This window comes from Pollachius pollachius, assembly GCF_949987615.1.
Source record: "Pollachius pollachius genome assembly, chromosome: 19".
Lineage (NCBI taxonomy): Eukaryota > Metazoa > Chordata > Actinopteri > Gadiformes > Gadidae > Pollachius > Pollachius pollachius.
Genome location: NC_136952.1, coordinates 3,923,204 through 3,949,485, shown reverse-complemented (window position 1 = coordinate 3,949,485; position 26,282 = coordinate 3,923,204). Strand labels below are relative to the sequence as shown.

Here is a 26,282-nt window from a genome sequence, read left to right as displayed (position 1 = left end):
AGGAAAACTGGAGGTTGTATTGATGTCTAATGTTACATTTCCTTGATCAAGTTTTTTTAAATTAATTTTGAATATTACATTTTCTATGTTAAATCCCAAATAAATTGTTGACATTTCTATTCATTTTTGCGGTTATTCAGCTTCTTCTCCTCCGGATAACACGACCGCATTGCATTGTGTTATACGGGAGTAACATGTACGGAACATCGTATGTTCACTCAAATTTTGGATATTTTAAGTCCACTTTATAGTGCATTAAATTTACCACTGAGAATTCGAACACCACTACAGAATGCCGAGCACCCTATATAGTGCACTATATCCGTGATAGGGAACGATTTCGAACACAGCTACGCAAACTCATTGCTCCCACTAAAGTTGAGGTGAGCTAAAAAGGAGGCTAAACTGGCAGTTTACAGATTAAGATGTTCAAATGTATTTTAAAAACGTTAAGCAAAAACATGTTAGATAAAGATGCTAAAATGTGTTAAATGTGTTGTTTAGAAACATTCTAAAGATGTTTAGAATGTTTCAAAAATATGTTTAACATGTTTCAAAAATGTTTTAAAAAAATATGATCAGAGATGTTTAAGATATGATCAAAGATGTTTAAAATGTGTAAAATAATTAAAAGATCTTTCAAAACACAGGGATTTAGGAAAAGAATTTTGGGGGGGCTCAGCTGAAATTAGTTCTCTGAGGGGGGGCTCACTCTCATGCTTTAAAAACATACATACAGTATGTACACTTTATGTTGAAAGTATAGACCGTCGCGATTCCCATTGAAACAAATGGTGCTGTGATTATTCTTCAAAACGAGAGCTGTTAAATTGTGAAAAATGAATTAAACTGTAATCAGACAACGCGATTATATGCTATAGACCCTAGAGTATCTGGTATAAAGGCTGAGACGAATTCTGAATTATAAATATGTACAATCCATAACGTTAGCTCTCTGGCTCATAGCTCAGCGGAGTAGAATACCTCGTAGAATCATTGCTTGTTGGCTGGAAACGGAAAGGGGGGCTGTTTACGGTTTTGTGTAGTCCTTTCGCTCTGTTCTCCGTATCAACAGTAGGGGTAGAACCGAGCGAAAAGACTACAACCAAACGTGAACACACCCCCTTTCCGTTTCCGGTCAACGAGCTATGAGTCTTCCAACAGAAATCAATGGGATTTACAAAATGCGCTAAATGTGCAATAAAACACGATAGAAACTGTATTTCGCTACGATACTTGATTCAACCACTCTATTTCATCCTAGACAAACCACAAAGGGCGCTCAGTGTTCAGTGTAATAGTTCACAGCAACATATTGAAAAAAAGAACTATGAACTAGTTCATTTTTTGGGACTGTGAACTTAGTTCAAAATTTTGAATTATGAACGTTTAACTGAACTAGTTCATTTTAAAATTTGTGAACTGAACTTTGAACTAGTTCACGTAGAAAGTGAACTTTCCCAACACTGGCGACAGGCGCCTTGAACGCGTCTATACGTTGACTTTGTATGGAAGTTGCACCACCTCGTCGCTTTTCATTGCTTAAGTTTCACTATTATTCACATAAACGATGTGACGCAGTTGCCAGTTAGCTGTCGTTCAAAGCTCTTCCTCATTTGGTCTGTCTGCACTGAGGAGCTCAGCAGCTCAATCTTTACTCTCAGAACCTCTGTCTCGCTTCTAAACAGACAGAGGTAAACACCTAAATCTGTTTATTCTCTCCTTTCCTTGCTTTTGTGCTTCTATATTTCCATACTGCACGGACAGCACACGTTTCATCGTGGAGAAGATAAGGTACCGTTTCCTGAATTCATGTTTTATTCAGATGACTGGTGGTATTCTTACTATATTAATGTATTCTTACTTAATAAATTTGTTTCCAGCCCAAGTTCAGTGTTTCCAGGTTTGTGCTGTAAAATAGGCGCTGATTTAAATGAAAGAGTGGGTCAGAACATCAATAACTAGTTTCACCGTGTTGAGCGCATTTATCAGTGGTGGACAGTAACCAAGTACAAGTAATTAGTCACCGTACTTAAGTAACTTTTTAGTGTAGGCTATCTGTACTATACTTGAGTATCATTATTTTGTGAGACTTTATACTTTTACTCAACTACATTTCGTAGGGGAAAATCTTACTTTTTACTCCATCTCAAAAAACTTGTCGTTCCTTTCAACGTTCCTTTCCAAGGTGTGTGTGTGTGTGTGTGTGTGTGTGTGTGTGTGTGTGTGTGTGCAATTGCCTCGCTATCCAACAGAGGGACTTCGGCGTCGTAACACCTTCACCAACAGGGGAACTCTGAGCCAAGAGGGCACATTTTTCAGGTCCCCTCTTGGTTATGCTTTAAATCAAGCTAAAAACATGTCTACAATATTTTGGTGCATTTCCTCAACTTGTGCCAAGAGGGGACCTGAAAGTGTGTGAGTGTTTAGTCCATACCCGGCAGAGCTTCTGCTGGCCAGAGCTGGGAGTTCAACGACCTATTCACTCATTCAATGACCCATAGCTGAATTCCATACATTTTGCAATTTACTTCAGTCCCCAATCTATTTTTAAAGAAATGCATTTTAATTGTTGATTTGCATTACAAAAAATGGTCCACACTGGTACCGTATGGAATGGCAGTGTTCCACTGTTGGCTGCCAAAGCTTCAGCGGCAGTCTGGAGGAGGAGACATGGAGAAGAAAGGAATTGTACTCCCGGAGCTGAGCTGCCGGACTGCCGTCGAGCTCCTCCTGCCGGAGCTGCCGGCAGTCCGGCAGCTCAGCTCCGGGAGTACAATCCCTTTCTCCTCCATGTCGCGGTTCAATATGGACTTCAGAGAGTCAATGCCAAAGTTCCTTTCCCCCGATTCTTCTCAACCATGACCGAGATAACCCCCACTACGAGTCTTTAATTGCTGTGGAAGTAATATATTCTGGACATTATGGTGTTATCCCAACAAGTACACATAGTATTTGAGTTCCAGAAAACATGTTTTTGAAGCTGTTTGCTGGAAATAGCTTTTAGGAAAAAAAATCTTGCCTAACGCTATTCCCCTCTGTTTCAGTCCATTCAGAATGCGCTGTTTCTGGTGTCTGTAGCTTTAATGCAAATGAGCTGCTGCCAGCATGGAGGAGAAGTGATTCTTGCCGTTTGCGGACTCCTCGAGCTCTATGTCTATATCATATAATATAATATAATAATATTATATATAATATAATAATATTTTATAAGGGTTTTTATATTATATTATATCTAATATCACGGCCAAAATCTATGTGCGCCTCGGACGATATTATCAATCATAAAGACTGCGTCTGACGTCTCTGGCACTTCCACAACGAGTAAAGACTCGTAGTGGGGGATATCTCGGCCATGGTTGAGAAGAATTGGGGGAAAGGAACTTTGGCCTTCATTATGGTGGGCCTTAAGAAAATCATTATGTCATTGTTTGTACCTCTGATAAGGATTACCAGGAAAACATTTTCAAATATTGATTGATACATTGTGGTAACTGCATGCTGCAAGTAAAATTGGGAAGTTTGACTTATATTCTTTTCCAACCACTACCTTTATTCAAAGTCAACCCTGTTGAATAAAGAGCTGAGCTAGGACTAAAGAAGAACTATGACTATAATACCTACAATGGTCCAATAATTATTTTAAAAGAATTGCTGCATGGGTTGTGTGCCTTCCACTTTATGCAAACTCTCACATCAATTTCTGCGATTCTGCAATTTTTGACAGCCTTGAAATTGTTTCACTTCTTTATTCACCAGTACATGTTCCTCATTACGATAAATTGTGTAATAACCCGAAAGGAAACCACAAATGAAGGTTAAGCTTGAATATCGCAGTAAATATTTACATTTCCGTGGTTGTGATTTTCCGGATCACAACCACGCACTGTCTCTGTGACTTTCTCACTGCTTCTGACATCTTAGTGCTCTGAAGCTTTTGTCTCTGGAAGCATCATTGGATGTGTGCCTGCCATTTTAATTCATTTATTTTACTTTTATTTTCATGTCAAAATGTAAGTTCCATTTGGTCATCCTCACAGAGTTGAGAAAGTTTTTTCATCTGCTTTATTAGATCATCAGTGATCATGGTTAAGCGGCCGTTGGTTTGCATATATATATATATATATATATATATATATATATATATATATATATATATATATGTGTATATATATATGTGTATATATATATGTGTATATATATATATATATATATATATGTGTGTATATATATATATATATATATATATGTGTGTATATATATATATATATATATATATATGTATATATATATATATATATGTGTGTATATATATATATATATATATATATGTGTGTATATATATATATATATATATATATATGTATATATATATATATATATGTGTGTGTGTGTGTGTGTTCAAAATGTATACAGAAAAAAGTAGGGAATTGACAGCCGACCTGTCATTAAAGAGGCAGATGGCTCTTGAGAGATTACTCCAAGTTGGACCAACATTTACTTCAAATGAGTGTGTATAAGAACACCAAGTGAACTGCACATTTGTCTCTGTATCCCAAAAATGTTAAGCTGTGGTCTTAAAAAAATCATGGCAGCCCAATAACAATAATTATTATTCCTATATTACAGTGTAAGAGGCCATACGATTTTGCAGCTGGTCTAAGCCAAGCTCATTCTACTTATTCTCTGCTGGGTAGTATAATGTGTAACAATAAGTCATATTTTAGTAACTTTAAGTTGGCCATGTATGTATAATCATCTTCTGCAAAGTAACTTGACCCATTTTCTGAGTATCAATGTGAAAAGAATTGCTGCATGGGTTGTGTGCCTTCCACTTTATGCAAACTCTCACATCAATTTCTGCGATTCTGCAATTTTTGACAGCCTTGAAATTGTTTCACTTCTTTATTCATCAGTACGTGTTCCTCATTACTTGATAAATTGTGTAATAATCAGAAAGAAATCCAAAAATAAAGGATACGTTTGAGTATTGCAGGCCACGATTAAAATGGAAGATGATAAAGAATTACAGCGGAGCGTAGTAGAAGAAATTGGTTTTACAGTGGTTTAACAGTGGCCTTTTGGGGTTAAATCAATCTTCTAGCTGACTTAACCCTAGCATTGTTGACAATCTGCTGAATCTTTATTTGTCATTTATTTGTCATTATTTTTAAATAGTTGTTTCCAGGCCGCATTTCTACTTGCAAACAATTTAATATCCTCTGGAGGCCTGGGCAGTAGCGTGCGGTGATCCTACATTTCAATGGGGCAGAAACTACTGGCGTGTGACCACACCCACAATTTATGTTTTTTTAATATGTATATATTATATAAATATATAATATTGTATTATATATTACTATATATATATACTTCACATCACTCACACCTGTGGTCCATATATCCCCTTGTCTTGTGCACACTTGCTCGAAAAAGTCGACATGGGAAACAAAACTCAGTGGTTCTCTTGAGCAACCACATAACCATTTTTTCTTTTCATGCCATGTTCGGGAGAAAGTTCTGTTGTGAGTTTTCCCCCTATCCTTCATTTGTTAGATAATGTTCATGTACGGTCTGTCTGTGGGCCAAGTTGTTTGATGGCTAACTTCTCTTTCAATTTCAACCTCTCAAATGTTTTTTTTAACAGAAACTCAACACTGTTAATCACAGGTGCAACACCACTCACCATATCTGCATCTGATATAGAAACAACGAAAGATACTGGCAGAATAATTTGAGGGGGACAACATTTTCATATCCCTCGGCACAGAGGTATAGCAGGAAACATCTCTACGAAATAATCAACAATTATTTTTTTCTTGTCAAACTTTGTCACATGATGTATTGATGAGGATTACATTTCGTCTTTTCCAGGCTTTATGAATAGACCCATGCAGGAGTGTGAGTGTCGCCCCATACCATTTAACAGGGGACTTCAGTCATGTTGTACAATCCAAGTTGGGACCATCTTTATATTTTAGAGCACAAAGTTTGTCTGTTCTTTGAATGTGAATTTATGTACGGGACAGTTTTTTCTAAATGATCTTTTTCCACAATAACATGACTTCAGTTTTAACTACCACAATTTATCACTGTTCAATCAATCAACCATCACTGTTCCCTGCACTTGAACAGCCTTAAATCTATCATCTTTTTTTTTGATGGAGTTACCTACAGCATATGTCAGAACCTGCACAATAGTATATAGACCTTCAAAGAAGGTTTAATTTGTAGAATTTTGTTTTTAACTTTGTGCTGTTAAACAGAAAAGATGGTTCCCACTTGGATTGTACACAATGACAGAAGTCCCCTCTAAGCCTCTACAAAATGACACTGGTCCCCTGTTAAATGGTATGGAGCGACACTTACCCTCCAGCATTTATGTATTCATTAGGTTAGATTGTTAAGTGCTGTCTCTATAGAAGAAAATAAATAATTTGCCATAGAGCCTTTAGACAGTTCTTTCATAGTTCATAAGGGAAATGTTGTCATGAGAAAAAAATACTTAACTTAACTAGGGCTGTCAATCAATTAAAATGTTTTATCATGATTAATTGCATGATTGTCCATAGTTAACTCGCAAATTGCAAATGAATCGCACAATTTTTAAGTGGTCTAAATATATCGTAAAAGTATGTTTTTCAAGTTTGTAATATTCTTATAAACATGTTGGAGTGGATAATATGCTTGTTCTCCACTCCCCCAAAATTTAAACATTTCTGACAATTGTGGGATCTGTGATTCACATCAATAGAATATTTTTTCTCTTCAAAATAGACTCCAGAGAATTTATTTTTATACTCAATTTAAATTTCACTGGAAGGTCCCCTCTTGTACAGTTAAGACCGACAAAAGCAACAGTGATATTCAATTAAAGATATGGCTATCGGAGAAAATTAACACAGCAGAAAATAAAAGAAGAAAAAACTGAAATGAATGTAGTGTAATGTAATCAATCTCGAAGAACATATTTATTTAAAGTCAAAAGTAAATTGAATATGTTCATAATATTTTAATCACAGAGCCATGTTTAAATATTGTTAAAATGAAAGTTTAATAATCTGTTTTTGTTCAAGTTGCAGTTAGCAAACACTCATTGAGTTAAAAAATAGGCACAGACAGCTCCCCTGCTGCAGCGAATGGAGTCCCTCCTTATTATGCAAATACCTCTTAAGGATTCAAGTCCCCTATTGGCAACTTCTTAAAAAAAAAAAAAAAAACAACATTTGAAGTTATATTATGACAAAATAACTTAAAACTAAACTCTGTATTATGTTTTTGTATTTTTAAAATGAGCAGAAATAGAGGTCCACACTTGATAGATGAAAACCGATGCGTGTGTGTGTGTGCTCGGCGGCTACCCTCGCCGGACTGCCGCCAAAGCAGTCTGCCCGCCGTCGAAGCCGTCCGGCTGCCGCCGAAGCTTCGGCCGCAGTCCGGCGGTGTACTACGGGAGCTGAACTTCGGCCGAAGCTTTCCGGCTGCTCCGGCGGTTGTACCCCGGGAGCTGAACTGCCGCCGAAGCTGGCAGGTCCGGCGGGGGTAGGTCTTGGCGGCAGCTCCGGCGCGGGGAGCTCGTCGACAAGTCCGGCAGCTCAGCTCCCGGAGTAGGCTACAATCCCTTTCTCCTCCATGTCGAGGTTCATGGACTTGAGAGAGTCAAGGCCAAAGTTCCTTTCCCACAATTCCTCTCAACCATGGCCGAGATATCCCCCGCTACAAGCCTTTACTTGTTGTGGAAGTGCCAGAGACGTCAGACGCAGTCTTTATGATTCATAATATTATCCGAAACGCACATAGATTTTGGCCGGGATATTAGATATGATATTATATAAATATAAAACCATACATAATATTATTATATTAAATTATATGATATAGATATAGAGCTCCAGGAGTCCGCAAAAGGCAACAATCACTTCTCCTGTCTCACTTCACTTCTCCGCCACAAACAACATACAAATAATATTACTCGATATGGTTTAAGTCATGTTTTATGCCGCTCAGCCATCAGGGTGGAGGTGGAGGAAGGAGGTGTGTGTGTGTGTGTGTGTGTGTGTGTGTGTGTGTGTGTGTGTGCGTGTGTGTGTGTGTGTGTGTGTGTGTCGTGGATGAAAAAACGAATAAAGGAGCGGCGGTTCCCGTGCGTGCTGTCGCTCACTATCAGCAGCACAGAGTGGGAATGTATGTATTCCAACTCTGGGAATGTACTGTTGTCCCACACACGCATTCCGACATACGTGTGTGTGTGTGTCGGAATGTTTATTTCGGAACTTTTTTTGTGTTGTCCTCCAGTTAGAGCAGCAGGCTTTCCGGACCTTAGAGAACCTGCTGTGAGCAGATACAGGGCCGCGCCCTCATCCCTGTTTGCTTTCCACTGTTTGTGTGGGCGGGTTTGAACTAGCTTACAGAATAGAATCCTCCAGTGCTTTTATATCTTCTGCTGTCACTTTGTAGGGGGTCTACTTCAAATGAATGCTGTGTCCTCAACTAGACCATGGTTTTAGAGACACACACACACACACACACACACACACACACACACACACACACAGTGCAGGGCTCCAGACTGCGACCAAATGGTTGCATTTTGCAACCGAAATTTGAGAGTGTGCGACTGAATTTTGCATCTGGTCGCACATGTGTAAATTTGCACTTTTTTTTTTGTACTGGTTAATTGGGGAAGGGGCGGGTCAACGAATCCGGAATCTTTAGCAGGCCAATGAGTGTGAGAAGGATAGGGAATTGCCACTGTTAGTGGCTAATTTATGGAGGGAGAGGGTCCTAGGGATTAAATATCGAGCGCGTCGTGCGTAAACGTTTCTGTGAGAAGGAGAACGATTTCACAACCTGTTACATGTGTTTGAACAATACGCAAACTATTGACTCGTTCTTCCGACCTGCGGCTAGTGTGCCAGTGCCAGAGTCCTGCACGGGACTTATTTTACAAACCCGTACCCGCAATACTTTAAACCGCATGTGACCCGTGTTTCGACGGCAGCGCGAATTACATTTCGCACCCGACCCGACCCGCTATAAATTGATATCGACGCCCGACCCGCACCCGAAGTAAAATTAGACTCATTAGATGGATTGCCGGGGAATTACACTATGTGGTGTTTGGTCTGGTGCTTTAGATTGCTGTGCAATAAAAGCACATCATCCACTGGTGACGGTTTTAGTTTAGGCTACTCCTCCGCTCCTGAATAACATATCCAGCACCGGAGAAGTCTCGCTCGCAATCGCACCTGTGTCCGACACACTTCGTGCGCCATAAAGAGAGAAGCAGAGAGGAGGCGCAGCGTCCTTTCAAGCGGCACGACAAGCGGGCGCACTCCCGTGAAACTGTCGCTTCCGTGATTGTCGAACGCATGCGCGCACACGTGAAAACAGTCGGTATAGATGAGAATCATAATAAAATGTGACACTGAATTTGAAACCGCACATTGTGATTTCTGCATCCATTATCAAAATATTTATTAGTAGTCTTGAGCCCTACACACACACACACACACACACCCACACACACACACACACACACACACACACACACACACACACACACACACACACACACACACACACATTTAGCTGAACCGTTTGTAGTCAAACTAATAGCTGGTTCAGACTACACGATTTTCAGATATTCCTCCACGATTTAACACGTCACACTATACGACCACAGACAGGAAATGGGGCCTTGCCTCCTCGGAAGACTGGCCACACTACAAGATTCGAGGGTGCGATGCTCTCTACTTTGTATCATTCACGTTTGCAAGATATTTAGAAAATCTAAGGTTTAGAACTGACATAAATGTTTTTCACTTTTTTGTCATAAAGGTTCCAGTTTTATATCTGCTCAATGCAGCAACTCGTCCTCACAGTAGTTGCGTTGCGCGTGACATGAGCGATACAAAGTACCCGCAGCAACAACGTAGCCTAGCAACAGAGCGTCAACAATGGATCCCGAGTGCCTAGCACTAGGCATTATGCTGGCGGTTTGAGGTTTATGATAGGTTATGCTATTAGCACGTCAACAGCTGTTGGCTCCAAACTTACCAGGTAGGTCAAGGGCGTCGGCTATTTCTCGCCAGGCTGTATCCCTTTACCCTATCGTGGAACTCCTTTGTGGACACGTCGAAAATACAGGGATGTTGCTGCCGCAAGGAGCTTTTATAAACGCAATATTGTTAGCCCGCAGTAATCAGCCCGGCGGCCCCGAGACGTTAACGACCCACTTCTGACCCAATTCTCCCGACTGTCCCGATTACCACTCCGCCACTGGAGTGTGATAGAGTGTGTAGCTCTAGACCAGGGCTGCCCAATTTGGGGCCCGCGGGCCAAACTTGGCCCGCGACCGATTTTATTTGGCCCGCGCCTTACCCACTGTATATATTATTGTTTTCCGCCATCAGCGCTCGGAATCTGCGCTCGCTCTCATTGAATATTATTTATTGGTGCACTTCCATTCCTGACCCTAGAATAACATTGTGATACATTGATGGTAGGGTGGCACTGTTGAGCTCCTATCCTGTTGAGCCGCCTCCCACATATTTGACTAAATATACTGAAAATTTTACATTTTGGCCCACGAGCCTCCCCACGATTACATTTTGGCCCTCCACTGGGAAGAATTTGGGCCCCCCTGCTCTAGACTATGGTTTCTAAATGGGTACCGCCCCCTGGGGGGCGTTCGCACAACCTAGGGGGGCACTGGGAACGTGATTATTTTTTTCTTTTTTGGGGTGGGATTTTAAACTTTAATGGTTTTCAATTTTTTGGGGTGAAAAAATAGGCTACCTGAAATAAATAGCCCAATTTCATTTATTGGTTTCTACCGTCTCAGCTACTTTTTACTGTCAATGCGCTGAGCGTAGTCTCCACGAAAAGACCGTTGCATTTCAAATACAAAATATATAGGCCTAAAAATCAAAAAAATGCGTGCCTCTGCGCGCGATCTGTTTTCGCGTTGCCCGGGCCGCGGTGCCCGCGTTGCGGTGCTCACGTTGCCTGGGCCGCGGTGCCCATGGTTCCACAGCTGCGGTGCCTGCGTTGCCTGGGCCGCTGTCACGGTGCCCCGGTTCCCGGGCCATTCATTCATTGACGGGGCACGGCGGGAGGCACGGGAGTGCTGTGCCCGCGGTTACCGGGCCGCGGTGCCCACGGTGAATGAATGTTCAATCCAACCATTTCTTCCTCAACTCTTCTTGCTTGGCCAATAGATCTCTCTCTCTCTCTCTCTCTCTCTCTTCCCCCCCTCTGGAAGTTTAATTGGGTTTATGACACCTTTCAGCAATATAACACGAGTGTGAGTGGGGTTGTTAGTTTATTTCATTTTTTTATGGGGGGGGGGGCGCCAGAGGATCAGGGTAAGGTCAGGGGGGCGTTTGCTCAAAAAAGGTTGAGAACCACTGCTCTAGACAGAGAGAGTGATAGAGTGTGTGTATGAACGACAGGAGGAGGATAGGAAGTCTTCACTGCAGTCATTTCACGTTCAGTACTTGAATAGAATCCACAGAAACAATATATAGTTGTGTTTGTGTCCAGGTCTCCAGTCTACTATGGATGAGGAGAGAGCGGAGGGGGGTCCTACCTCTAAAACCACTCTGTCTGGGGAACATGGCCGCCAGAGCAAAGCTAAGAGGTAAGAAGAGGATCTCTCTTCGTCTGTGACTGATGTCCATCTCAGAGCTCAGCAGTGATATCTCATGACTCCATCATTAGTCTGAGTAAAAGCTGTGTGTGTGCGTGTGTGTGTTTGTTGAAGCCCAGAGCAACAGGAGAGAGCAGACTCCCCTGAACTAACTGTGTCTCCATGAAGAGTGACAGCTCTATGGATCATCCTCATAACTTTAAAGATCAGTCTATTGATCTATTGGTCTATCGGTCTATTGAGAAGAGGTCATAATTTGTCAAAGATTATAAAACTACAGCATCTCTCAAATAACCATAAATCCTGATTCTTGTTTTTCTAGAAGAGTCCAGCAGGGGAGAGCAGACTCCCCTGGACCCAGCTGTGTCTCCATGAAGAGTGACAGCTCTATGGATTATCTTGTTATTTTTAAAGATGGAAATCAGTCTATTGAGAAGAGGTAAGAATTTATCAGAGATCATAAAAATAAGGCATCTTTCGAACATCCATAAATCCTGATTCTTGTTTTTCTAGAAGAGTCCGGCAGGAGAGAGCAGACTCCGCTGGACCCAGCTGTGTCTCCATGAAGAGTGACCGCTCTATGGATCATACTTTCTACTTCAAAGATGGAAATCAGTCTTTTGAGAAGAGGTAAGAATTTATCAGAGATCATAAAAATAAGGCATCTTTCGAACATCCATAAATCCTGATACTTGTTTTTCTAGAAGAGTCCGGCAGGAGAGATTAGACTCCGCTGGACCCAGCTGTGTCTCCGTAAAGAGTGACTCGTCTATGGAGCATCCTTTTTCCTTTAAAGATGGAAATCAGTCTATTGAGAAGAGGTGAGAATTCATCAGAGATCATAAAAATAAGGCATCTTTTGAACATCCATAAATCCTGATTCTTGTTTTTATAGAAGAGTCTGGCAGGAGAGAGCAGACTCCGCTGGACCCAGCTGTGTCTCCATAAAGAGTGACTGGTCTATGGTTCAACCTCCTGACCTTAAACATCCCATGGCATGCTACTTTATGAATGCTTTTATATAGCTGTTAGTAGAGCGTTGGCCAGCCGATGTTAGACTTAAGGTTAGGGGTTGCTCTCTGTATGTTATGGATGTTATGTTATATGTTTTGTAACTCTGAGGAGTTGCCATAAGTGTAGACATTATGATGAGCAGGGCTGTGCTCTAATTATCATAATGAAGCTTTTGCTTGTCCTTCATATTGAAGGAATACTTTATTAACCTTTTCACTTTAGTATGAGCTATTCTCATCCAGATAAAATAGTGTGTGTGTGTGTGTGTGTGTGTGTGTGTGTGTGTGTGTGTACACATTCTCTCCACAGGCGACACCAGGAGAGGTCAAAGGTTCCCAGTGCTCAGTCTGTACAGCAGAATCAAACAGAGCTGATCAAGGTGTGTAAATGAAACAAGACATTTGACTTTATGTCTCTCAGCGGTGACCTAAGGGGGGGGGGGGGGGGTAAAATATAATCTTTATATTTTACCTCTCCCTCTTTATCGCATGGTTCAGTCTTGCCTGGATCCAGTTCAGCACAGAGTTTTCCACTTGGTGCGCTTACAAGCAACAGACGGAGAACAGACTGACATGCCGTCATTGAGGAAGCAGTCAGGGGATCAGAAACAGAAAGCTGAGAGGGAGGAAAAGGGCCAACAGTTGGTCACCCAGTTTATACAGAGAAAGGTTTTTATTTATTCACCTTAGGTTGGAGGCCCATTATGTTCTTTCATAGGTTCCACAATCTCTAGCGGTGCCCCTGCTCTACATGAGCATTGAAAGCATCTCTTGTGGTCCTATTAGTCTCCAGGCTTCCCTCTTTAGACCAGCGAGACGTTAATCTAGGACAGATGCTTCTGATGTCTTCAGTTCAAAGTAAAGTTCTCCTTGATGTTTGTTCTGTTCCAGAGGGCGGAGGAGAACGCACATGCTTTTCTAGACAAGGAGCTGAAGAAGCTCTGGAGGGATCTCTTCTCAGATTACCCACAATGCTCAGAGAGTCAGAGGGAGGAGGAGGAGGAGGAGGACGGTAAGAAGGAGGAGCAGAGGAGGCGCGCCATAGAGGGAGTGGTGGACATCTCAAAGTTCTGCCTGATGGAGATGAACCAGGAGGAACTGGCCGACAAGCTGTGGAGTGGTAAGATACTCATATATAGGTTAAATGGTTTGATCCAGATATGTTACTGTGGGTCTATCAGGTTAAATGGATTGATCCATACATGTAGGGTTATTGTGGTGGTATCAGGTGAATGGTTCGATCCAGATATGTAGGGTTATTGTGGGTCGATCAGGTTAAATGGTTTGATCCAGATATGTAGGGTCATTGTGGGGGTATCAGGTTGAAGGATTTGATCCAGATATGTACGGTTATTGTGGGGGTATCAAGTTAAATGGTTTGATGCAGATATGTATGGTGGAAGTATTAGGTTAAAGAATGTTTAACATTATACTGCAGATCAACGGCAGGATAACTCAGTGGAAGAGATGCACCACTATCTTGTTATATCAGGTTAGGAAGTCACTTTCTGCTGATACTCAACAATGATAGCACTACTAACAAAGTTATGAGATACATATGAAGTAGGATTTGGAATACTTACTTCATTACACCAGTCATTTTGCTTGGATATATGTATAGCATGTGTCTTCTGGTTTTTATTTAGGAGCTGCTGCTGTCCAGTGCCAACGTAAACTCAAGTCTCATCTGATTAAGAAGTTCCAGTGTGTGTTAGAGGGAAATGCAAAAACAGGAGAGCAAAGACCTCTGAATGACATCTTCACAGAGATCTTGATCACAGAGAGAGGCAGTGGAGAGGTCAACAAGGAACATGAGGTCAGACTGATTGAAAAGGCTTCCAGGAAGCCAGCCAATGAGGAAACACCAATTAGATGTGAAGACATCTTTAAACCCTTACCTGGACAAGATAAACCAATCAGAACAATAATGACAACCGGAGTGGCTGGCATTGGTAAAACCGTCTTAACACACAAGTTCACTTTGGACTGGGCTGAAGGCAAAGCCAACCAAGACATAGACTTCACATTTCTCCTCACTTTCAGAGAGCTGAATTTTCTGAAAGGGAAAGAGTTTAGCTTAGTGGAACTTCTGCATCAGTCTTCTGTTGAAACCAAAGAATCAGGAATCTACAGATACGACAATGACCAAGTAGTCTTCATCTTGGATGGTCTGGATGAGTGTCGACTTTCTCTGGACTTCCAGAACAACCCAATCTGGACTGATATCACGGCGCCGACCTCAGTGGACGTGCTGCTGACAAACATCATCAGGGGAGACCTGCTTCCCTCTGCTCGCATCTGGATAACCACACGCCCTGCGGCAGCCAATCAGATCCCTGCTGAGTGTGTTGACATGGTCACAGAGGTGAGAGGGTTCAATGACCAACAGAAGGAGGCATACTTCAGGAAGAGATTCAGAGAGGGGACACTGGCCAGCACAATCATCTCTCAGGTCAAGAAATCTCGAAGCCTCCACATCATGTGTCACATCCCAGTCTTCTGTTGGATCACTGCTACAGTTCTGGAGGACATCTTCAAAACATCCCAGAGAGGAGAAGAGGTGCCAAAAACCGTGACTCAGATGTACAGCTACTTCCTGAGGGTTCAGTCCATACAGGGGGACAGGAAGTATCATGGGAGAGCTGAAACTGAGCCACACTGCAGTTCGGAGAGCAGGGAGATCATTGTTTCTCTGGGGAAACTGGCTTTTAACCAGCTGGAGAAAGGCCAGCTGATCTTCTACGAGGCAGACTTGGTAGAGTGTGGCATCGATATCAGAGCAGCCTCAGTGTACTCAGGAGTGTTCACCCAGATTTTTAAAGAGGAGTGTTGGCTGTTCCAGCATAGGCTGTTCTGCTTTATCCATCTGAGCATCCAGGAGTTTCTGGCTGCCCTTTATGTCTTTCTGTCCTACATCAACACTGGTGTCAATCTGATCTCAGAAGAACAGATAACCTCCAGGGAAGATGAACTCCTCCTCCTCTACCAGAGTGCTGTGAACAAGGCCTTACAGAGTGAGAACGGACACCTGGACTTGTTTCTCCGCTTCCTCCTGGGCCTCTCTCTAGAGACCAATCAGATGCTCCTACAAGGTCTTGTGGGACCAAGAGCAAGTACATTACTGGGCAATCTAACTAAAAATGTTCTGCCGGGACTGACTGGGAGAAGGTCACGGAGCAATACCCAAATAGTCCAATACATCAAACAGAAGATAGGTGGAGATCTCTCTCAAGAGAGAAGCATCAATCTGTTCCACTGTCTGAATGAGCTGAACGACAGTTCTCTAGTGGAGGACATCCAACTGTACCTGACAACAGGAAGTATCTCCAGAGAATCTCTCTCCTCTGCTCAGTGGTCAGCTCTGGTCTTCATCTTATTGTCATCAGAAGAGGAGCTGGACGTGTTTTACCTGAAGAAATACTCTGCTTCTGAGGAGGCTCTTCTGGGGCTGCTTCCAGTGATCAAAGCCTCCAAATCATCTCTGTAGGTTCACTTATAAAATGTATTACAATACGCACAACACAATATACATAATACTAGAATATAAAAGTTAAAATGACATGCAAAACGTATCTGTAGGCACACTTATATTATGTTGTACGATCCACACAAACCAATATGCATTCCACTATAAAAGTAATACTATGATAGTTGATAAAACAACTGTTATTAGGGTGCCAAGCACAAAGTGCAAAGGCAACCTATTGTAATTGTTTGTTTTATTATTAAGGTGCCAAGTACAAAGTGCGAAGGCAACCTATTGTAATTGTTAGTTTTATTATTATTATTCCGCCCCATTTGACTTACACAGCCTAAACCGCTCACACGCTTTTTATGAAACTTACTTTAGCTGTAGAGGCTGACTCAAGATTAACAGAGAGCAAATATTACACTGATTGGCCTAAAGGCGGCGCTATAGCAACAATCCAAAAATGCGAACTTTGAACAAACATATCTCGTAACCGCTTTGACGAAAAGTCATGAAACTTTGTTAACACATGCATATCCTCATGCTGAGCAAATATAACTGAAGAACCTATGGCTTTATTTGGATAGATTTATGAATTTCTTGAACTTTGTTAAAAACACTCAATTTCCAACACTCAAGGATCCTAGGTTTTTAGACGTAGACAATAATCCTTTAGCAACTATCATCTATGGACCAATGTCTTCATTCTGACATAAAGCGAAGTCTGTCCAATAAATATTAAAGCGCCCAAAAGCCATTGACTTCTATGAAGGGTGTGGTTTAAACAGCGTAAAGACTTAAATGCTTATATCAACATTTAAATAGACTCCTATGATCTTGAGACCAATACAAAAGTTGTTCAGAATCAAATTCTGAACGAGATAGCCCCAACAAATTTCCAATTAGGGCGTGGTATCGAAATGGGTAGGGCCTGTGACTAAAATCACCACAGTTTATAGACGGAATGTTTGATTTGAGCGGGACCAAATTAGTGGATGTTGGGGACCAAAGGTCCAACTGCTCAAGTAAAATGAAGTTGATTGACAAAACAACATGGCCGCCAGAGGCTCAAAATCGTCCAAAATTAACTTAATGCCAAAAAGACAAGGTTAACTTAAACCAATCCTCATCAAACTTGGTATATTCTAAGGAACATGGGTCAAGATGAACCCCTGCACATTTTATCCATATCGGGCTATAGCAAGCGGTGTGTGAAAATGCAGCCTCTCCAAATTGCACCTAGATCGGGAGATAGGGGGAGCTATGTCAATTAATATAGCTGCAGACTTCGCTGACTTTGGACGGACATATTATCTAAACTTTTTCTTCTACAGTCATGAAATCCTGTTGACATTTGTATCTCCTCATGTTGAGCAAATATGCCTGGGAAACCCAGAGCCTGTAACAAAATGGCGGCTGGACGTCCAAATTAGCCCAATCAATGTTAGGTGACTAAAGGTCGGGTTAACTTGAGGCAATCATTACCAAACTTGGTGTATTTAAAGAAGCATAGGTCAAGGTTAACCAGGTTAAAGTTAATCAAAATAGGACTATAGGGGGCGCTAAAGCAATCAATTGAAAACTTTAAAGAACCATAACTCCTCAGCCTTTTGACTTACAGTCATGAAATTTTGTTCGCCCATCAACAGATCCAAGCTGATGCTATTCCAGCGTTGTCAACCGTATGCAAACAAAAACGGTTTTAATTGTCTTCGTCAGGGTCTTAATGGTCTGACAGGGTCTTAATTGTCTGTTAGTATAGGGTCTTAATGGTCTGACAGGGTCTTAATGGTCTGTCAGGGTCTTAATGGTCTGACAGGGTCTTATTGGTCGGCTTTAGGCTTCGCACCCGTAAAATGCTGCTTGCAGATTTAATTAGTATTGTTGTTAGTATCAACATTTTTTTAAACTAATATATAACTAACTTTTAAAGATCTAATGTTTAATCATTTGTTAAACTATCAGAAAAGTCTAATAAAACATTTAATCATGGTTCCCAACATGTTCTGTTTTTTGTGTGAAGGCTGAATGGCTGTCAGCTGTCAGAGAGATGCTGTGAAGCTCTGGCCTCAGTTCTCAGCTCCAACTCCTCTAATCTGAGAGAGCTGGACCTGAGTTACAATAATCTGAAGGATTCAGGAGTGAAGCTGCTCTCTGCTGGACTGGAGAGTCCACACTGTACTTTGGAAACTCTCAGGTCAGTTTTACTCAAAGTGCAACTGTTACACCACAAGGTTCCATTTCAGAAGACTTTACCTACTGCCCCCTGGTTTGAGAAACAAACATAAATAAAGTCAAACTATATCAACTAATAACTCAGTATCTTTGATGACCACATGTATCAGAGTGGTACAATTTGACATATTACACCTTGTTTATGATGGATGCAAAAATGAAAAGTTATCCCAAATTTTCCATCGCGACTTTCCAATTATACTCACAAGATATATAATAATAGTGCCTTCCCACAATCCTCTGTTAACAGGACAGTGGTAGTTAAGAAATGAAGTCGCAGTATTTGCATCAATCAAAGGTTATCGGTTTGAATAAACTAAATGTATGATTTTCATAGGAAGAACTCGACAATTTCTATTTATTGTGGCCATGACTGTATAAGGTATTTGTTATGTTATCGTTTTCTACATATATTCTTTAATATATATTTTATCTTCAGAATTTCAATTGAAGACATAAAGTACAGAACAAGGTTAAACAATTTAAGATGTAGAAATATAGAACAATATGGAGGAATACCGAGCAACATAATACAATTGAATATATAGAGATACCGAACATAAAACGATTGAATATGTAGAGATATATAACATGAAGCAATTTAATATGTAGGAATACAGAACAACATAAAACCATTGAATGTGTAGGAATAAAGAGCAACATAAAACGATTGAATATGTAGGAATACAGAGCAACATAAAACGATTGAATATGTAGAGATGCAGAACCTCAGATGGGTTTCATAGTCTAGTCGTCCTTGATTTTGAAGCCCGGGAAAAGTGTCTGAAGACGGGAAGGGCAAGTGCCCTTACTGTTTTAGGCTTTTTAAAATGTGCTTAAGCAATATGATGAAAGGTTGAATTATGGAATCAATAGTCTTAAAGAAGGAATTCTAGAGATTGATAGAGATAGTTGAAGGCCCTACTTAGCTTCGCAGTCCTCCGCTTCGTTAGGTCTGACTCTGTTCACACAGAGTCCAGGATCCCTACAAGGCCATCAGGCGGCTGCTGAAGGAAGTTTGAATGTTCACAGTCATCTCCTTGGGCTCACTTCCCTGATCCCTGATAGCAGCAAGGAGAGCCGAGGCGCTAGCATCACCTGACGTTCTCCCCTCCAGTGTTGGCCCCATGGCGGCCCTGTGGTGCACGTTAGCTACACCATGTTCCTTCCGTGAACTAGTTGGATCTTATAAGCACTTTTAATCTCAGTTCCTAACATGTTCTGTTTATTGTGTGTGAAGGCTTAAAAACTGTCATCTGTCAGAGAGATGCTGTGAAGCTCTGGCCTCAGTTCTCAGCTCCAACTCCTGTAGTCTGAGAGAGCTGGACCTGAGTAACAATGATCTGAAGGATGCAGGAGTGAAGCTGCTCTCTGCTGGACTGGGGAGTCCACACTGTATACTGGAAACTCTCAGGTCAGTTTTACTCAATGTGCAAACAGTTACATCACAAGGTTCAATATCAGAAGACTTTTAAAACAACTACTGCCCCCCTGGTTTGACAATTCCTCTTAAATGACGTCAAACTATATCAGCTTATAACTCAGTACCTTTGATGACCACATTTATTTGAGTGGTACCATTAGACATATTACACCTTGTTGTTTGTGTGGCATGCGAAAATGAAAAAGTTGAAAAGTAATCCCAAAACTCTTATGCCCCATTCACCGAGATCCCGAGAGTTGCCTTTATCTTCACACAACACACGAAAAATGCACCACATACACTGCAACCACGACTCCATTGGTGGCGGTGCCGCTTCCCCCGGGCCTCCCAGGATCCTTTGCGGTACCCGGATACCGCGACCACGGTTTTGATCACCACAATATAGTTTTCATAGAAACAACTCAGCGATTTTTTTTTGTTGACATGACTGTATAAGGTCTTGGTTATGTTATAATATTTTAGATTTTTTTTTTAAATTATTTTATCTTCAGAAATACAATTTAATGGTCCCATGGCATGCTACTTTATGGATGCTTTAATATAGATATTAGTGGGCCCCTAACACAGTATTTGAAGACGTTCCCGAAATTCGGCCTGGGTGCAGAATTACAGCCACTAAGAGGCAGTCGCACATTGAGCTTTCCCCAAACGCGCCGTTTCGGTGTCTGTAGCTTTAATGCAAATGAGGAGAGAGCCGGGTCAAGGAGGAGGGCGGGGGTGTGGCCCTGAGCAGCTTGCAGCTACGGTACCATGCGCTCTGTTTACAGTGGATGTATCGCAATGGCGAGGCGCACACATCCTTTGGCCGTGTTCTGTAAATATTCTAGAACACTCCGTGTGCTCCGGCAGGAGTCCTGGAGCTCTATATCTAAATAATATCATATTATACATAGATATCTATATCACATAATATATATTATCACGGCCAAAAGCTGTGTGAGCCTCCAGACGATATTTTGAATCTCAAACAACTGCGTTGGGTTCTCTGACGTCTCTGGTTCTTCCACGTCCACTTCAATCTGAAGTAGACTGAACCGCCACATGGAGGAGAAAGGGATTGTTGCCCGCGATTGTTGACCGTGATTGTCTCCCGCCAGAGCCTCGCTGCCGAGGGACCACCGCCTCGGCAGCGGGCATCGCTTAGGTACCACCGCCTCCTGCAGCGGGCAGCGCCGAGGCGTTGGTCCCTCAGCAGCGTTGTGTTACAGTGTGTGTAATCACACACAGACACACACACATGTGGCGCTCGTACGGTCGTAGCTCATTGTCTCATTGGCAGGCCAAATTCTCTGGGCTGGCATGGCAGAGAAGGGGGAGTTGGCATCTCCCCTTATGACGACCTACGGGGAAAATACCAAAACCGCTCGTCTGAGCTTTGTTTTTTCAAAGGCGGAGCAGAATGCGTAGTGTTCGCTTTACACCCAACGAAATTTCTAGCTACTGGGGGAGCATAGGTAGGCAATATATAACTAACATTTGAAGATGTAATGTATAATCATTTGTAAAACTATTAGAAAAGTTGAATAAAACATTTAATCACAGTTCCTAACATCTTTTGTTTATTTTGTGGGAAGGCTGTATCGCTGTCAGTTGTCGGAGAGATGCTGTGAAGCTCTGGCCTCAGTTCTCAGCTCCAACTCCTCTAGTCTGAGAGAGCTGGACCTGAGTACCAATGATCTGCAGGATTCAGGAGTGAAGCTGCTCTCTGCTGGACTGGGGAGTCCTCACTGTACACTGGAAACTCTCAGGTCAGGGTTAGGGTTAAATGTGTCTTTGGGTTTGTTTAATATGTAGGGAGAATCCAGGACTAGGTGGGCTGTGATCTAAAAGAAAAGACGACGCGTGACTAAGATCCCTGACAGATTCATCATAACTCATTTGTAGGCTGTTGTCCCCTTGAGAACCCACTTCCTCTTCCTGATTTCAGATGGAGCGATACTGCTTTGTTTCAATAAAGTATCATTTAGCTATTTTCATCCAGATAGAATAAATAAAGTGTGTGTGTGTGTGTGTGCAGGTTGTCTGGCTGCCTGGTCACACAGGAAGGCTGTGCTTCTCTGGCCTCCGCTCTGAGCTCCAACCCCTCCCATCTGAGAGAGCTGGACCTGAGCTACAATCACCCAGGAGACTCAGGAGCTAGGCTGCTCTCTGCTGGACTGGAGGATCCACGCTGGAGACTGGACACTCTCAGGTATGGAGAGGACAGCTCACCACTCAGGGACAACGTCTCCTACAAGGATTCAACCCACTGCTAGAGGACGGGGTTTAAAAAGGCTGCTGTAACTCATGTTGTGTAGAAAGTGATGAGACAGCAGATGATGAAGGGGAATGTTTCAACATGCTGCTCTCACTTTGTCCCCCCTCCCCCCCCAGTGTGGAGCACAGTGGAGAGTGGAGGCTGAAACCAGCTCTAAAGAAGTGTAAGTCTGTTTGATTCATCGCAACACACACAATTAATATTTAGATTGTCCATCCACCCAGCAGGAGGTGACGTCCGTTTATTCAGATCCTTCTGGGAATGAAGATGATGGTTAAAATCATGTATCTTACTTATGTAAAAATGTACATAATTGCTTTGATTCTATCATGACTGATGATTGTACAACATTAGACATTACACCATAATAATCAGGATACTATTAATCATAATTACATTCTACAGTCTATTTTATATTCAAAAAGTAAATTGAATATATTGAATATATTATATTCAACTAGTAAATTATTCTATTATCTTGTTGCTTTTATATTAATAATATTTATCATTTTGTTATAATTCAGGTTATTACATTAGACAAAGCACATCATAATGATAATAACATGTTTTGAATGATGCATGTATTTCATCTTATATTTCAACTAGAGCGGGTGATGCTGTTTATTAAAATAATGATGAAGAAGATGATGATGATAATTAATAATAATGGTTTAGCAGCCTAATCATGTCTGTTTCTCCCGTCAGATGCCTGTGAACTCACACTGGACCCAAACACAGCCAGCAAAGTCCTCTCTCTGTCTGAGGACAACAGGAAGGTGACGCGGGTTGAAGAGAACCAGTCGTATCCGGATCACCCAGAGAGATTTGACTTCTGGGTCCAGGTGTTGGGTAGAGAGGCTCTGACTGGCCGCTGTTACTGGGAGGTAGAGTTGGAAGGATATGCTGATATAGGAGTGGCATACAGAAGAATCCCAAGGAAAGGAGGGGATCCTGACAGCACGCTTGGACAGAGCAAAGACTCCTGGATTCTTAGTTGTTTTAATAGTGGTTACTATGCCCGTCACAACGGTGTTCTCACAGTCATACGTTCCTCCCCCCAGCACACTATCAGAGTAGGAGTGTATGTGGACCAGCCCGCTGGCACTCTGTCCTTCTACAGTGTGTCCCCTGGTGTAGGAGGGACCTCAGACACACTGACACACTACTTCACCTTCCAGTCCACCTTCACCCAGGGAGACCTCCTCCCTGCGTTTATGATATTTAATCCTGGTGACTCAGTGTCTCTGTGTCCTACACTGGGTAGCCCCGCCCCTTCTGCTGGCGATTTGAATTAGCTCTGCAGAAGAGTCTGGAGAAGAGCAATACATTTCTTAAACACCTGCACACACACATCGTTTATGAATCTATATGCACACACACACACACACACGTACACAAACATAAACGCACCCACACATCGTTCATTAATCTATAAACACACACACACACAGTGGCGGACTCGGGGGGGCAGGGGGGGGCGACTGTCGTCGTCCCCCCCCTCCCCCCGTGCCTCCATGGTTGAAAAAGTGCCCTCAAGAGTGGCAAATACGAGAGAAAGTGCCTTATTGGCTGCATGTGAAAAAAATGATCGGGTGCAAATTATGATGATGAGCCCTCTAGAACAAGAAAATTCGATAACGTGCCTCAATGAGTGCCCTCTTAATGCCCTTACAGTGCCTCCATGGTTGAAAAAAAGTGCCCTCTAGAGTGGTGAATACGAGATAAAGTGCCATACATGATGCATCATAGCTTTTTGCACGCTGGTTGGGCCCCATGTTGTGCAGAATGTGCCCTTTTTATTTTTTCGCCACTGCACACACATGGACAGACATACACATACACACACACATCGTTCATGAATGTAAACGCAGTAGGTCTGTGTGCAGGTGGTAAGCCGCAGGTAACATCAGTGTCTCTCGGTGGTTCATCTCTCAGCCCTCTCTGTGTTCAGATAGGCTGCTGAGCGTCAGATTAGAGGGGGCCGCTTGGGTCTGGGGGGTCCTCACAGTCCTGACGTTGCTGAGGACCAGCTGTTAGGGGGTCGTTTGAATACCTGTGGACAAATGGACGTACCTGTAGTGCATCAGGTTGTTGAGCCGCAGCTGTTGGTGCTCTGAGGGGTCAACCCGTTCAGTGGAAATACAACACTTTGTGTTTGATTTAAATACTCCACTGTACTCCAAATGCTGCGTTTTATTGGGCTTCTGAAAGGTTCAGCATGATAAATATTCCTTTGGGTTGAGCAGGTAACACAAAGATTGACTGTAATGTTGATTGATTGTACGTTATTTTACTACAATATTTTATATATTTTCAACATCGTATTAAAGGGATCTAAAATCAGTTTCTATTTTGCCATGCCTGACATGGAACGTGATTTAAAGCAGATTTAACAACATAATCATAAATGATAAGGGTTCTATGGGAAAGGGTAACAATGTTGTAAATGACCTCAAACGGAAGATAGATTCTTTGTGTTCTGTTGGGAACAACAAGTCAACATATTCTGTTAATTATGATTTGTAATTGTTCATCAAGCATAATGTTAATAAACAACTCAGTGGATCAACTGAATGTTCTCGTATGTTCAGATGATTCATCCCGTTAGTTCAGGTGAAATCCTCCAAGTCTTCCTCCAACAAAACAGTGGAGTCTCCATTCACCCCTTCATCAGTGTGGAGGGAGGATATTACCACACACAACAGTGGAGCATCCATTCACCCCTTCACCAGTGTGGAGGGAGGATATTACCACACACACAACATTGGAGCCTCCATTCACCCCTTCACCAGTGTGGAGGGAGGATATTACCACACACACAACAGTGGAGTCTGACTTGTTTAACCACACGCATAAAACAAGTAAATAATATGGTGAACTATACACACAAACACGCACACATACACACGTAAACATACGCACACACACATTACAGAGTTACAATTATATTTATTTATTTAATCCAGAGATCTCTGGGAAGTTTCTTTCTTCATGAAACATAGATAGTATAACTGGCATCAGAGTTAGTGAGAAGCTTCTACTGCTAACCCTCCAACATGTTTCAGGACATAGCTTTAACTTATCTAAATCATTTGTTGTTCAAGTTATGCGAGGGCGCGCCATCTGTGAGGATTGATTCAACACCAGTGAGACACCAGTGGGACACCAGTGGGACCAAGTTCCGTTCTGTACTTAAATTAACCAATCATTATAGTGGTCGTACCAAGTATGATGTTTTTCTAGTGTCTTCATTTACACAGAATGAGGAGTTTCGATTGGGGTAAGTGACTTCTGCCATTCTTCCAGAACAAACAAAGGACTGAGGCCTCCTCAGTGCTGCCCCTGCTGGCCGGACCTCCACACTGCAGTCATGTCCAGTAGATTGATGATAGCCCAGAGCAGGGGGCCGCGCCCTCATTCTCATCGCTCCCCTGATCCTCAGCCCCTGAGAGGGCTCCTAAACGCTGGGCCTTCTCTTTAGTCCTGGGGGCCCTCCCCCACAGTAGAGGGCTCCTAAACGCTGGGCCTTCTCTTTAGTCCTGGGGGGCTCTCCCTCACTGCTTCAGACCTCCCCCCCCCCCCCCCCCACACACACACACACACACACTTCTCCTTCAAGGGCCCCTGACTGGGCTCCTAATGGCTGCTGTTGATTCTGCTTTTGTTTGGTTTGTTTGATTATTCTCGATAATCGGTTAAACTTGACAAAGCTCCGCTCTGTACTTAAATGAACCAATCAATAAAATGTTGTTTGTGCTTTAACCAATTACGACCACTAGAGAGCAGTGTTTCTAGTGTCTTCATTTACACAGAATGAGGAGTTTCGATTGGGTGTAGACATGACACGGTTGACATGGAAACTAAACACCTCTAACGTTGGGAATCATTCATTGGATAAAGACGGCAGGAGGAATGAAGGAAACAATTAAATGAATCCAACTTAGATACGTCTGTAAATAAACAGGAGTATTGTTACTCCTTTCCAGCAAGGTGTGTGTGTACGCTAGGGGGCGCAGCGCCAACCTCAGGGCTTAGTGAGCACCTCCGTTATATTTCAAAACCCAGGTACCAGCCAGGGTCTTATCAAGCAAAATGTGAGTTGAATAGCATCTAGTATTGAATTAGACATAGTCAATGTATGCCCTCTAGTGGGCATACGTTGACTTTGTATGGAAGTCGCGCCGCACCGTCGCTTTTGGTGCGAACGCGCC

The 26,282-nt window shown here is 42.3% G+C and overlaps 1 protein-coding gene across 2 annotated transcripts; it reads left to right on the top strand.

Moving 5' to 3' along the window:
• Window positions 1-1,673: 1,673 nt before the first annotated feature.
• Window positions 1,674-24,517, top strand: LOC307090568 (uncharacterized protein). Of its 2 annotated transcripts, none has more exons than XM_079757287.1 (14): window positions 1,674-1,794; window positions 11,548-11,644; window positions 11,976-12,092; window positions 12,170-12,283; window positions 12,358-12,474; window positions 12,977-13,046; window positions 13,558-13,786; window positions 14,313-16,149; window positions 18,159-18,332; window positions 19,611-19,784; window positions 21,389-21,562; window positions 21,832-22,005; window positions 22,188-22,234; window positions 22,777-24,517. In XM_079757287.1, the coding sequence occupies exons 2-14, from the start codon at window positions 11,562-11,564 to the stop codon at window positions 23,364-23,366; spliced, it is 3,900 nt and encodes a 1,299-aa protein (XP_079613413.1). In that variant the 5' UTR covers window positions 1,674-1,794; window positions 11,548-11,561; the 3' UTR covers window positions 23,367-24,517. The 2 variants fall into 2 exon arrangements, with proteins under 2 accessions (XP_079613413.1, XP_079613412.1); XM_079757286.1 differs by having other exon boundaries at window positions 12,167-12,283.
• Window positions 24,518-26,282: the final 1,765 nt, after the last annotated feature.